The sequence below is a fragment of the Chroicocephalus ridibundus genome, chromosome 13 (assembly GCF_963924245.1).
Source record: "Chroicocephalus ridibundus chromosome 13, bChrRid1.1, whole genome shotgun sequence".
Taxonomy (NCBI): Eukaryota; Metazoa; Chordata; class Aves; order Charadriiformes; family Laridae; genus Chroicocephalus; species Chroicocephalus ridibundus.
Genome location: NC_086296.1, coordinates 6,702,312 through 6,717,883, shown reverse-complemented (window position 1 = coordinate 6,717,883; position 15,572 = coordinate 6,702,312). Strand labels below are relative to the sequence as shown.

The 15,572-nt window shown below is 42.3% G+C and overlaps 1 protein-coding gene across 1 annotated transcript in view; it reads right to left on the bottom strand.

The window, feature by feature from the left end:
- The window catches only part of TMEM132B (transmembrane protein 132B), a 260,442-nt gene that overhangs the window by 190,229 nt on the left and 54,641 nt on the right, over positions 1 to 15,572 (bottom strand). The window contains exon 2 of the mRNA XM_063351141.1: positions 264 to 1,143. Coding sequence (XP_063207211.1) covers positions 264 to 1,143 — 880 coding nt within the window. The remainder of the gene's footprint in view (positions 1 to 263; positions 1,144 to 15,572) is intronic.

Below are 15,572 nucleotides of genomic sequence, written 5' to 3'. Positions count from 1 at the left end.
AATTACAACTAGAAGCAAATAGAATTAAAACAAAAAAATAATCACACAAACATTTATAGCTCATATTTTAAAATAAATTCCCGTATCCTAAAAAGCGTCATCCACAGAGATAATTCAAGAGTATTTCTAGTTTTCCCCGCTTGGAGAGGAAATGCTTAAGTTCTCTCAGGAAAACACTGAATGTAACCAAAGAAATTACACTGACATCAATTTGTCCCTATTTGTAGACTGTTTAGCATACAGCACTTTAAAAATTCACTTACCTTAATACAAACTGGTCTGCTAGGGAGTCATCAGCCAGGGAAATATGAAAGGTCACAACATCACCTTCTCTGACCGGGTTGAGTGGTAAGCGAATAACGACATTTTCATCTAGCCTCAGTGAAGACTGTTTTAATTTGTCTTGATTTGGGTAAACAATGATGCTACCAATCCTCTCCATAGCTGACAAAGCCTGGTGTTCATTATCTTGACCTGTATGGATATTGTTTTCCCATTTTGCATCCTCTGGAGAACATTCCCCATCTGCTGTATAAATCTTATAGAAGAGCTCCACAGTAATCCCTTCCAGGGAGGCTGTTTCCTCTGAAACCAGGGGTGGAGGGGAGCTGAACCAGCTAGGAGATAATTCCAGCTCCGCAACACATAATCCTAGATGACCTGTCAATCTACAGCTGGCCACAACTTCTCTAGACTCCAGGAAAGCAAACATCTTCACACAAGGCAACCTCTCCGCAGAATTATAGTCATCCCAGTCCTTCCCAGCAATATAGAACAAGGTTTGTATTTTAGGCTTGTTGGAATAGATTGAGCTGTCGATTATGTGAGATTTTAATTTCCAATTAAAAGTGAATTTGTTTGTGAAACCAAAAGATGCAGAAGTCAGCATGAGGTCCAAGGGAACAGCCTGTTCAACAGAAAAGGGTCCATATGTGGCATTTAGGACAGGTGGCAGTTTGGCTTTGTATATAAAGAATGAATCCACCCTAGACTGCAAACTGGAGTTCCTCATGATATCCTGGTTGGCTTCTTTGAGGAAGAAGAAAATATCAGCGTTGCAGATGTGATAGCTTGCGGGGAGATATGTTGGCAGGTTTGAAAATCTCTGTATGCTGTCCATGATCCCTCCTCGGCTCTCCACCACTGCAGGCCAAAGATAAAAGAAAACAGAAAGACAACTCTAATGTTTGCTTAGCATGTCCCTCAGTTTTTCTCAAAAGCAAAGTATTGCCAGAGATCAATACTGTTAGCCACAATTACGAAACAATCTGACACAGGTACCATGGAATAACACTGTTGACTCAAAGCTCATACACTGAAAACATCTCATTGCATCAGCTGTACAGTTCCCTTTCCACCTTCCCCAATCCAATATCTACTTGAAAGCCATTCATCAAGTACTGGATAAAACTAGGAGGAGATTGATTGGCCAGATCCCAGTCTAAGTTCCAAAACTTTTTACTCGTTGGTTATTGTTCTTTTATTGCCAGATCAGACTTACAACTTTTCCTCATCCACATTTCAATATAAGTAAGAAACTGGCATACTGAATATTAGCAGGCAGTAAAACAGAACATTTTCTTTAGTCTAACATCGTTATCACAAAATGCGATGGGCGCTGCAAATCTGCATCACTCCCAATCCACTTTTGCCAGGTCAGCAGGTTCGAAGCAGGTGGCAAACTGATAAAAGCTTTGTATTCTGGAAACCAGAACTTTTCACACAAAAAATATGGGGTTCGATAGACGTCTCAGTGGGATGGATTTATAGGCAAGAGTGAACTTGAGAGAAGGAGAGAAATCCTTTACATGCAGAAGGTTCACAGACGCTTAGAAGGATTTTTTGGTTTAATTCCAGAGGAGAATGAAACACATTTGGAAACCACAAAAGTTTCTCTACAACACAATGGTCAATCCTCCAGCCAGCACTGAACAATTTTTCCCAGGCAAGAAAAGATTCCAGAGGGAGGGAGGGATCAAAAAGACGTCTTTGGTTTGGGCTGATCTCTAATTAATAGTGAGATATATTCAATCTGGGCTGCGATTCTAGCAGAAAGAAATGGTGGGTCTTTCAAACTAACAATTCATACGTTCCAACAAAAAGCCAGTGAATGCAAGCTCATGGGACCGCCACAGAAGAAATAAACAGAAACCAAATGAATTAAAATGAAGCAGTTCCATAATGCGCAGAGATAACAAAGGAACAATGACAGATCCTAAGGTCAAAGCTCTCATTGTCTCTCACTGAAGCTTAGCAGTGATTTTACTGTTTGTCAGGACTGGGGAGAGCAGATACACAACGCGACAACCACACAAACAATTACACCTCTTACATGCAAGATGACTCAGATACTTGCAGCCACAATTTAGCACAGATAAAAGCTCTAATATTTAAGCTATTTTTTCAGGTTGTGTATTTTTAAAGCCTACACTTATCGAAGACAGATTCTAGGGCAAATCTCATACATTTGACTTTGCTCCACTCTTGTTCTCAGTTGAAATTCCGCTCATTTATTTTCGATGGCTTAATATTATCTACCCGTGTTTAAATGCTTCTCAGTTCATCACAATACTTATACCTTTACTTTCGCTCTATATTTAATTGCGTCAAGGTTTTTCTTCATCCATTGGAATATTCTTTGTGGGAATGAGTAAACAGGCAAAAATATATAAAAGCACAAAAAATTCCTCAGCAAGAACCACTATCAACAGCCTCTTCACTCACTGCTCCACACGGGGATCAAATCAGGGTTTCCTCTTAGGTCCACAAGCAAATGCAATTGCAGAGCAGCTGCCACGCAATTGCCCCACTTGGGCGTCTTCTCATTTCTTATGCCATGCATAAACATTTCAGCCCATCTCTCATAACGCACCAGCGCAGCCAACACCTTCCCTCAGCTGCACGCAGGCATGGACCTGGGCACCCAGCTGAAATGCAGAAATCCAGATGATGAGAAACTTTCTCCTCCCGTGCCAATGTGAGCACTGACCTGGGCCAGCTTGCTACGGTATCATAGCTCACATAGGGGACACCCAATTTTCTAGTGGAGAAAATTGACTTTGGCCCTTCCCTTCCATATCTCTTTTCATTCCAATGTGAACAATGTTTAGCTGGCACACTCCCTGCAGCACGCAGAAACTGGAGATCCCAGTTCTCTATGGGAAGCCATAGGCTGTGAGTAGTAATAAGCAGTTCTGGAAGAAGACAGATGTCGTCTCCCCAGGCAAGAGGCTAACCAAGCTACAAGCAACGTAAGAGGCAGGAGGCACAGGTGAGACAGACACCCCAGAAAGCAGTAGGTGCTGTGCAGCAGAGATGGACACCGCTGCCCATTAGCACTGGGCACAGGAGGCTGCACAAGACAAGGAACCCACAGCAACCTACAACAGGGATGGAGGCAAAGAGCAGAGGCTGGTGACCACCGTTTAGCAGGAGTCAGGCAATCTGTGGGAGCCCCAATGCTTTTATTCCACCACTGAATAACAAAGCGCTTGGGAAACACGCTGCAGGTCAAACCTCATCCTGCTCTTAGGAAGAGGAGAAGGGAGAAAGGAGAAATCAATGCCAATTCTAGAACCAAAGTCACCAAGGGATGTTTTAGCAGCTCCATTACTGCTCTGCTATTTATAGAGCACCTTGACATGGTATGGCTTGCCACGCCGTTGTGCAATCGCACAACTCAGTCTCTGAAAGTGAACTTTGCTCCTGTGAAAGCAGAGGCAGCGAAGGGAGGAAGGGTGTTGTTCCTTCACTGAGAAGTCAAATGCAGACAAGTACCTTCTGGATTAATTGTAGATAAATTGAACTACTTTTGAGAAGTTGCGTTTATCATAAAAATTGTGCAGCCGTACAGAAAAGCAAAAGACACACAGAAGCAAGAGTATCCTCTGATTTCTGGGAGAAGAGCTAAAATTTACCTTCTCCCAAGATACACCAGATAGCAGAGGAGATTTAAACTGACATAGTTCCTGAGCCTAAACAGGAAACAAAACTGAGGCAAGGCTTAAATGTATTTGTGTTTACATTATAGGACTTTCCTCCCCTCCTCACCCCCATCCTTTATGCAGATATCTTATCTCTCTCAAACAGTGATTTACAGGAAGTTTAAAAGGTATTTTTTTGCCTTTCCTCCTTTTCATTACAGCGGCAACATTCAGTGCCTCTTCTCAGAACTAGTACGAGGACTAGGATATCGGCCTGCTGTAACTCAAACAAAATGAGACACAAATTTTGTCTGAAAGCTTATATGGGAAGCCATAAACACCAGTAGACAGGGCTGGGCTTCGTCCTAGAACCAGCCTGCAACAAAATATGATATCTGAATTTAGCAGCACTTTATGATGCTGTAGAAACATCTAAAAAGAAATACTTCATACGATGGCAGGCCAACAACCCCGCCTTTTTAATTCAGCACGTCAGCACCACAGCATCAATCTCCTTACAGTAACAATCAGAAATAGGACACATTTCCGGATTTTTGGTGTGCAACAAAGTGACTAATAAATCACCTGTTCCTTTAATAAGCACTCCAGCAAGACCAAAAGATGGCAGAACATTAGATCAGAAGGTGGGCTAGTCCTAATTATGTAACAAAAGAGAGCAAGAGTTGAACAAAAGTAAATGGAGGCCAAAATGAGCATCCCCAGAGCCCAGTGCAATCTCAAAGGCTGAATATAGTCTGTTTCTCGGACTACTGTGGCACTGGGGGAATGGAGGGGAGACGTATGGAAATAACATGTTGCTGGACATGACTTGAGATATTTAACTTGAATTTCTAAAATAACTTTTACCTTCTAACAGTTTTTCAGTAGTTGCTTTGCCCCTTTTAAAACCCTTTTTTGGACTAGCCAAATACCAAGACCCCTAAAGCAACAGGTCAACTCGTAAAATCTCATCACTCCCATTTTATGCCAAAACCTCTCTCCAGAGTTGGGCAATAGCCTCATAGCCCAGTCCATCCTGCAAAATCTGAGTGCGCAGATGGAAAGGGAACACCCTTCTGATGTTTCTGAAGATCTGAGAGAGAGGAAGCCACCATGCATATAACCAATCATGCAATGCTTGCATTAGGGAGATGCCTCTTCCTGGTCCTTACTGTGACCAGCTCGGACCTCAAACGAAGCATACTTTCTGTTGTCTTGATAATTTTTTATTTAACCATAAAATTATCCATCGCTTTTTTAAATCTCATGTGACCCTGATCTGATGCCACAAATAGCAGCACAGGACTATGGCACGTGCAAAGCCATAGCTGTGGGTCACACTGTGCAATAAAAATCTGCCTTTAATGTAACTCAAGATTTCATGAAGGTACGTTTCTTAGATTTCATACATTTTAATAAGAAGTAAAACAAGTATCCCACTAGAATGTAGTGGTGGCAGTGACAGGTCGGCATTAAAAACTAATGCATCTATGTTAAGCTGTAGTAAGAGAAAAGTCTTTAAAATTCATCATTTTGTAACTAAAAAGGAAAATAACTCCTGTTGGAGCATAAATCCAAATTTCACATCTAAATCTTCCCTCTACTTTAGCTAACTACTTAACAGAAGCCAAGTCTTCCATAAGCCCTCAGTAATTCTAAAGTTGAAGGTACAAGGAACAAGAAGCATTTAAAATTGCCACTTTTTCAATATCCTTTTTCTCTGAAAACAAACAAGAAAGCCAATCCTACACCTGTGGAAAAACTGTGAAAATGTTAAAAATTCATCTTTCCTGCAGCATCATCAGAATTGCAGCATGAGATCATACAGACACTCCTCTTTGTAAAAGAGGAATAATTTCAAGTAATGTGGTGCCAGTAAGTACTATGATGTTATCCATGACTCATACAGAGGCAATCAATGGCTTGTCTGTATGGGAGAAAAATCACCAGCCCTTCCCACCAGCCCTCACTAAAGACCATAAAGACCAAACTACACATGTACATTATTCCACTATAAAAATGGCTCTATTCATAATAATTATTTTGCTCTGGTAATGCAGGCATTATCCTTGAATAAAAACACACTGTATCCCAGAATAGGGTGTCTACACAAGGAAAACTATTCTGGAACTGATAAATTATAGGAGAATAATTAATTCTGGACCAGCTGTGTAGGCCACTTTTGCTCATACATGCAAGGGGTAAGACCTGATGCTCTTTAGGGATCCCAGCCGTGAGAGGTTATGCAAGGTGATTTGGCCTGGCTGCAGCTGGGGAAACTCTGACTCTTAATCCTGGCAGCAGGAAAACGAGGAGGATGATTACAGTGTGAAAATCTACTATAAATTTAGGCTTCATTTGAGCACTCTGAGTAGGATAAGTTTGGACTGTGTGAGGATTTAAGGAGCCTAGATGAAAACCCGCCTCGTGCTTTCCCTGACTCATTCAAAATTTAATAAAATAACTATGAAAGAAGGATGTCACTGTTTACTTCCCACATTCAGAGTCCATCCTGTGACTCATCTCCTCAGTTTTACATTAGGGAGGAAAAGGAAGAGAAAAAACCCTTGACAGTCCCACTGAGGAGCAACTTCTATCACCTACCATTCAAAAACAAGCCTTACTCCTTTAGTACTTGAGGTATACAGTGAACCACACTGGCACAGAAAAAAAACCCATAACAACAAACAGTCTTATCAACCGTAGCAGAATAATTTGAAGATACAAATGACAATGCAAGAAAGAGCTAAGAAGAGTTCCCAATACTTTTTTAACATTAAAGTCAGCCCAGAATCCGTCAATATATAAAAAATTGTAGCATGAGAAAAGATGACAGGATCCCTTTAAGCTTTTCTCATTCTCTCTTATTCTTATCCTACTTTGATGTAAGGATAGAACTTGATGTAGGACTCACAACCAGTTTACAGTCCTTATGTTCAATCTTGATTACACATTTGTGGACACAGAGTTTCACTTTGCAAAACATTGCTAGTCGGGCAGCTTGTCTTGAAAGACAAGAAAAAGGATGCAATTTAAAAAGAAGAAGTCTATTTAATCCAAACATCTAAAACTGAAGAGAGGTTAATTAACTTTTCTAGGCTTGGGACAATGTCTCACGTACTTATCTTCAAATGCCTCAGTCAAACTTCTGTTACCCAAGCTTCACTGCAGCTACTCATTCTGGCCACCCTCCATGAAGTCAGCCCATCTCATTTTAGATAGGGATCGAAGCCCAGCACACACTCCAGCCTCCCCTTTCAGTAAATCACAGAAAAGGGTATCTCAGAATGCTTTCATCCTCTCCTAGACACTTACATCTTAGGGGTGATAAACCACCCTTGGGAGGAGCCTATTTCTATCCATTTGTTCGATTGCTAAAGGTGGCCCGTGCAGACCTGCATGCTGGAGGTTTAGACATCTATGGGCAAAGGGGTCCTGGGCCATCAGCTCTGATGGGTAACTCTTCCCTAAAGCTTCTCTTCCGACACCACATGCCTATGTTTGCCCATCAGTCTGCTTCCAAAAAGCTTGAAAGGAACATCTCAGACCTCATAAATCTTTTGTCTACTAAAATACATTTTTCAGTGTGAAATTGAACCAGGCATATGAATGAAACCCCTGATCAGGCCGCAAGTTCAGTAATAAATTGTAGTATTGTGTTCCAAAGCAAGTCAAGCGCTTTGCCTGCTTACCTGCTAAAAAATTAAGTTGGATGTGGAAGTTTCTGAGCTGGTACTTACTACAGTTTTTAGTTTGCATACATTTTGCACAGTCACCCATACTGAAAGACATACATACAGCAAGGCCACCTACAGATAGTAATAAAACCGTACTGTCTGAAAGGCTGCCTATAAATCTTATTAAAGTAATCCCTTCCCTGAACCCAGATTATTACATTCACCTTTATGGTAGAATAAAAATTAATTTTCTCAGCTATAATAAGTGTATGATAAGAAGGCATCATTTGGGACTAAATAAAGATTATAATTAACTCCGACTGAATAAATCTAAGTTTAGCTTGGACTAGCAATTTGTTTTCATACATTTTTCTCTACGACTGAGTGAATAGGTATGGCAGGATTAGCATCCCATGCCAGTTCCAGCACTGCTGGCACAGAAAGGAGTGAGGCAGAGTGTAATCCAATACCCAAAAGGCCTGAAGATTAATTTGGGGTTCTCTATCAGCAGAAGTCTGGAAAACTGGAGAAAAACAAAAAGGCTCAAAACTACCATTACTCCAGCAAGGAAAGCACGTGACCTGTTGGACTCCAGGGAGAATACTGCTCGCTGCACTCCCTAAATCAGCGATATGCAAAAACAGAACCCCTGCCATGGGCTGCTGAAAGCGTTTTTAGGGGAAGCATCCTCTGTGCTTGCCTGATCTTACTCTTTCCTACTGAGTATCTGCTTTTAGGTACTATCAGAAATGGGCTGCTGGGCCAGATGGATCTGTGCTCTGACCTGGTACGGCCATTCTTAATTTGCACTCCCTTGTCTGCGACACCTCAGAGGAGATCCCTACAGCAATTGCAAAATAAGAACACACAACATCATGAAGCACGTGCAAGCACAGAAACAAAATGGGGTAAAGTAAATGCATCAAATATGCAAAGTTTGCCCTGATTTTTTTATTTAGTTGAAAATAAGAACCTTTATAGCAGCACTATATCCAGCAGATTAGAGAATATTTTTTTCTGAGAAAAATGAGGCTCTACTTATAAAAGGGTGAGGAACTGCCTTGTTAAGCCACTACCTCATTATCTGCCATTCTCTGGGAAGATGATTGTTAACAACTTTATTACTGGGAAGGAGGAGTTCAGGCTTGTTTATCAAAATAGACCACATATTTATCCTAGCCAGGGAATAGCAGGCAACCCAAGCAATAAAGCTACTCTGCTTCCTCCTCTGATTGCCGTGCTAGCCCATGCAGACATCAGATTTGCCTGCATAAGAAGATTTTATCAGGTATAAAGCTACAGCTGAGCCATTATCACTACAGGAGAATGGTTCTCCGAGCAGACAGGTTTATTTCCAAAGAGGGGAGTTCTTTTAGCTTAAAGATGACACAGTCTGAAACAAACAAAAAAAATGTTAGTTAGGATGAAATCAGAGTACTTATGGATGAAATAAGAGTATACATGTAATGCACTTCAGCATTTTAACAACTTAAATTCACGTTTCCTGAGGGTTTGACTTTCCTAGACGGGACACCCTTCTGCTGCCCCCAGCAGCATCGTTTCTTTGATAACTACCAGACTTGAGCACAATTCCCACCAAACATGAAATTGCCCAAAATTATGCTGTCCAAACCTGAGGCATGCAAATTCCTCCTGAATCATTAATACTAGCTCTTATAGTTAAATTTTTAGAGCTTTTAAGCCAAAGATACAGCATCTCTGTAGGTTATAAAGTGGAAATTTTATTCTGCCATGGGGAAGAGAGATCCCCTTTCCTCCAAATGCTACCATCATATCAAGGCCTGGAAGGACCTGAGATACAGGACAGTAAACCTGTGACATCTGTAACTGTAGGAATGCTCTTTTAGGTAAGTTTTAGAGGCTTTTATTGCTCCCTCTGAACCCTGTACAGTAGGAAACATAGTAACTAAGACACCTGGTTGTATGGGCTGGAGTAATAGAAAAAATAGTCACAATAAAAAAAAATTTTAAAACTCTCTAAACATCCCTAAAATAGCTTTCTTGAAATATACTGGGATGGTTTCACCATCTGTGAGTAATGTGCCCATCCTTATACCCCATAAAATCTTTATGTCATCACGTATTCTATTTATTCATCTCCACCTCACTCTCACACGCATGCTTCTGGCCAAAGTCTTCGTTGTTAAAACCATTTATTCAAATGTGTCTGATTGATAGAAAAATCTAGAAGTTAGATAAAATATATGCCCATAGTACTACCTATATGTTGTGCAGAAGCACTATGTGGTCCCATCCACGGATTGTACATAGCACAGGAAAACGGTGCTCCTAAGCCAGGTGTTCACAGCCTCCCACGTCCAGTGACTTCTAGCCCAAATCTCTTGGGTGTAAAATATTCTTTCCATTAAGAAGGAGATCATTTCAGTGGGTGAAGGACACAGAACAAATACTGAGGGTGAACCTATAGAGAAAAAGTGTGAGTGTGGAGAGAGCAAGGGGCCACTGAACACTCCCTCTCCAAAAAACAAGCAGAAATGAGATGAGATATTCACAGGGTTTCTCCTTCGAGTCTCCATCAGCCGTCTCCAGCTCCCACCTTCTCTGACATAGGTAATACAGGTATTTGCAGAACTAAGGTTTTCCAGCCCAGACTAATTCCCTGAGTGCTAGAAGGGAGTTTTTCTCCATAGCACGCTCAACACAGCCAAGGCCAGCTCAGTGCAGATAACTGACAAAGCTACTTTAACTGCCCAAACCTCAGTGCAGGGAGGTGAGTTTTCTCATTTAATGTGGCTGTTGCAATCACTCAGGTTGCTCTGCTGGGTTGATCACTGGCCTAACTTGCCATTTTAGTTTTGATCAGGGGTGTTGATATGGTGTCTAAAAGTCACAGGTTGCTCTTGGCAAGTTTCTCTGCATCTCTCGTACAACAGCAATGGGGAATTGTCCTGCCAGTTACAATTAGAGGCATTAGCACAGTGGCTAAAGGTCACAAATTCATCAGCTGAAAGAACTGAATGACAGAGCCACTATTGCAAGCTAAGCTGAAGTTTACACACACCTGATTAACCAAGGAGGGTTTCCATTCGGGATCGCTAAGGCCACGCACATGCACACAGAGGTTTTGTACAACCTACCACTTGGTTGGCAGAAACCCCATTAAATACAAACCATGAACACCACAGCCCACCTCAAGGTGCCTCCCCAAGGCATGAGCAACATTAGGATTCCCTAAAACCTCCTTCTCCCTTCCAGACACCCCTCACCTCTTCTCAGCTGGAGGCCGAGATGCCAAAACCAATCCTGAAAACCAGGACACCACCAAGCCGGGAAGGGCAATTTGCACAGCCAGGCAGCACACCTTTGCTACGGGGGCAGTCGAGAGGCACAGCCACCCCAGGGGAAGCTAAGCCAGGTGACAGTTCCTGGAGCCACTGTAGGGCTGCTGGACCTCTCACCCAGCTCCCCACGGCACAGCACTGGTCCTAGTACTGCTCCTTACCCCGGTGCAGAGTCGGTGCTTTCAGCTGCCAGCATTGCAAACCCCTGTGCATCCCTCCTGAGACCTGATAAATAAGGTTTGTCACAGCTACTGTAGGTTCTCATTGCTAAAGAGGAGGTTAGGAGAGGGCTCCCAACTACCGTTATCCAAAGCAAAACTCATTTTCCCTCAGTGATATTTCATAAACAACAGAAAATGAATACGTGTATGGAGGTGTGTATATATATTCTCCAAATAACAGAAAGGCCTTACAAGGCAAACACATTCACTAAAGGCACCAGGTGATTGCGAAAGTAAATCTCTTAAATATATGCTCTAAACTATTAGCCAGCTGTGAAATATTTGTATTCAGTGTCAAAATATCTATGTCACACAAAGCCAAGAGACTGACAGGAGAAAGGCCAGGATTTATGTTAGCTGGGGTCTATCTGTCATGGAGATAGGAAAGCTGAGAAAGAGCCCTTTTATTAAAATCACTCTCCCGCTGTAGATATTGATCTAAGCAGCTAAGGTTGAATAGCGAAATGCATCCCCATCTCTCACAAAGTTACTCACTGGTACAGCAGTAAGGCACCAGGGTAACTGCCCTCACAACCCCAGCAAATGGCACCCCAAAAAGAAGCAGGCAGAGAGACAGGAGCACTGTCTCATAACATCCCACAGCGTCACAGCACAGCTGCCTTACAGGAACCAGAAAGTCCCCCGCAACCCCACTTCCCAAATTTTCAGGAAGCCCATTTTGCTCCCCAAATCACTAATGCAGGTTGCCATTACTCCCAGACTGAGTTCACCATTAAAACAATACAGAGAAACACAGTGCTGACTGCACTGCTTGCATTCCCATTTGAAGGAGGAAAAAAAATGCCATTTCAAAAGGATCCTTCCCTAAGTCTGCTTCAGCATTTTCAACTTTTCCTATAAGCAGCAGTAGCCTGGATCCAGACTTCTGGCCCAGTTTGGGCTGACCCTTCCCTGGCAGTTCTCCTTCAGCTCCTGGAGGACCCGGACCTTGGCTGCCTTTCTCTTTGCAAACCCCAGCTTGTGACTGCAGTCAATGGCCTTGAGTATTACACCTAAAGATGAAATGAAACAAAGCAACTTGAAGCTCTAGATAATACAGACTTTCTGCATTCCTGCAGACACAGATTACACAGGTATATCATTTTACACTACTTCTGATTCTCCCCATGGAAGCTTCTGCCTTTGGCGATATTGAAAAATTCCTTGCAGGAGACAGAAATTACAGGATATTAAAATGCTGGCAGCAGATTCTCCAAAGGCATTGTCAGAAGGAGGTAAAGTTGGTCCAAAGCCTTTCTCCAGAGCAATGGGCTTTCACTGGATTCTCTATCCTGTTGCTTTGAAGCTCTTGGAGGAAACGAGCTCCACACCAATGGGCCTGAACGGCCACAGGAAACCACAAAAGCAGCTTACAATAAAAACCCTGTAAAGTTATTAAGAACACAGATATGTCTTGAATGCACAGAAAATCCTCTGTCTTACCAGCACTCATCCATATCCCACTGTGTATCCCGTGACTGTAATCCCAAGAAGAGTATATGCCATGCACAGCCCTACTGGAGGACTGTGATAAAACAAAACAGGATGCAGAGACACACAAAGGAAAATCCTGGGTCCGGCACCAGCCCCACAGCTCTGCCCGAGCACTGGGAGCAATTGTCATGTCGCTCCCCATTACTGTTGGATTTCTCACCTGGACAGCGACCCTGACTACACATGCTGATTTTTGGGACTGTTCGCAATGCAGATAGTTAAATTCCTGATTAAATATTTGCACTGTTTAGGTCTGTGGGAAGAAGTCAGCTTTCACTTAGGTTTCCCCAACGAACTCCAGAGGTGCAGGCGGTTGCCTCCAGCAAGATTTGTGTTCCCATCCTGCAAGCACACATGCACGTTTATCATTTCAAGTTTGTGTGCAGTCTCACCAAGTCAGGGAGTTTTCCCACTGCGAAATTTAAGCACAAGCTGTGAAGTTTCAGGATGGAGGCCACCCAGCCTTTAAACTGCTTTGGAAAAAGCTCCATGGCTTTACAGATTCACCACTATTAGTTCAGGGATATCTGCGCCTTTTTTCTCTGAACCCAATCTTTAACCTGCTCTTTGCATCACAACCAATATTACACTAACCAGACTCCCAAAGCAATATGTGCTCTCTGGCTCCCACAGGAGCAACCACACAGGCCTAGTTCTGCAGTTCAGACATCATTAAGTTATCAATTTATATCTGCCTCTCAAGGAACAGCACATGAAAACATGAATCCTTCCTTTCTAAGGAAGCTTTTTCTTTTTTAACCCAACCCAAAATACCCAGAACAAAAGTTTCTGTTTTCTCTCAGATTCCTTTACTTAATTCAACATTTTATTTTGGGAATGACAACAGCCTCGAGCAACTCCATTAATTTGCTACAGAGAAAAAGAGCTTTGAATTCCTAGGGTGATTGCTGACCTCCTCCCCTGCTCCCTTGCTTATTGAAACAGTCCTGCTCAAATCCCGGTATCAGAACAAAGCATAATTTTTCACGCTTGAATGCATTATTTTACGTTATGAATACACATTTGACATATTTTACAAATTCACGGCAGATGCTGTCAGAAAGGACAAAATAACCATCCCTTGGTACCGCTTTTCTCTTACTACAATGATCAAAGGTTGCAACTTGTCATTCACACATGGAGAACGGCTCCTCTTGGGGAGAGAAGGAGCCTGCAGCCTCACCCAGGACTTCTTGGGTGTTTGCTTCTCTGTCTGTTGCCAATTACCCATTTAGAGTTCGATTTTCTAAGCACAAGGAAAATTCCCAATAGCTCTGGAGGAGGCAGTTCAAAGAGATCTTGTCAAAATATTGGTGTGTAAAGAAAGTGAAACCTTATTGTGGCTTTCATACTGCGATGCACCAAATGCAGTTAACTTGCTCACAGATAATTATTAACTTAAAGGCAAATAATAAAAACTCTCAAGCAAAAAACAAAGTTGGATGAGGTCAAATGTGCTGTGTGGTTCACTTGTGTTAATATATTAAGGTAATAAAAAATAATGAGTATTAGCTGACAGCATTTTCAAACTCTTCAAGAGTTAAGAGAAGTAAATTAGATCAGATTTGAGATTGCCTGAGAAGGCAAAAAGCTGGATCTAATTCTTTTCTCAATGACAGGGCATCACTACCATAGCCCAACCCAGTATATTAGTTAGGAAACTCCAGATCATAATCAGATTATTAGTTTAGAATGATGATTAATTTAGGATTAGTCCAGGCCAGTGCCTCAACCAGAGCAGAAAGTGCTCACCTACCTGGATAAACTATCCCCAAGGGTGTGAACTGGATGCACACTCATTTATAGCAGTGTTTCCCAATTTACCCTATTACCTCTGAATTGAAACAATTCACTGACAGTAACCTCTATCATCTTGGGAAAAAGACTGAGGATTGAGAGATCTGGAACACCTAGGAACAACCTTTCCACACCAGGAGTGTTTATGCATAGGGTTAGCCTGTAGTAGTAGCTGTCAGCTATCTCAGGGAAAATGAGCCATTTAAGAAATCTGAACCAAATTTGGACCAGTAATAATATAGTGCAGAGGGGAACAGCTGCCCCTGGTTCCTCTGGGACACTTCTTGCATTAACACAAGTCCGCAGTCCCAGTTTCTGGCTGGAATAAGACCCTGTAAATCCAATGTGACCTAATCAACCCCAATATCATCTATGTGCCTCTGAATGCATGGTCTGTTCCGCTCCCGCCAAAAGCAGCAGCGTTGTTCCCACCCTGCGGACTCACACCTACAACCGCCTGAGCTCAACAGAGAGCCAGCCCAGGGTTTTGCACATGTGTAACAGACAGCAGTTGCACATGTGCACGGCCCAGCATTTGTGCATGCTGAGGATGCAGCTCCGTCACAGCTCAATGTCAGCATTTGCCCATACGCAGCTGCCGTAACAGGCAGTGAGAGGGAGCAGCAAAAAAGCCATGTTTACCTTCTGCTTAGTGGCATCTCCTATAAGTCTTTGTGTGGAAACATCACAAGTGCAGTTCAAGTTTGAGACAATTCAAGTTCAAGTCATATCTTATTACATCCAGTACTGCTCACCTACCTGTAGCCTAGAGAATAAAATTCTGCAGGAACTCAGCATACAGGTCACTTCAGCACTGCTTCGTCTGGCATTTTATAACTACAGCCAACCACATAATTCACACTGCATAATTTATCCACAGGATTTAGCCCATGGAACACCCAAAGCAGATAACAATTTCTTCAGACTTATTTATTTTTCAGAAAATTCAGTCAACTTTTCTGCTTCTTCTGAACTCTGCAAAAAGATTATGAACCTCTGGCTGTATTCTTCCAGGGCTTGAGGTCTTGGCTAGCTGTGATCAGTCAGATTAATTCACCTCTTTTTCAGTCTTCTACCTTCAACTATTCTTGTTTCCTGAGTGGAGGAAAACGTGTGCAAGCACTAAATCTCAAACAC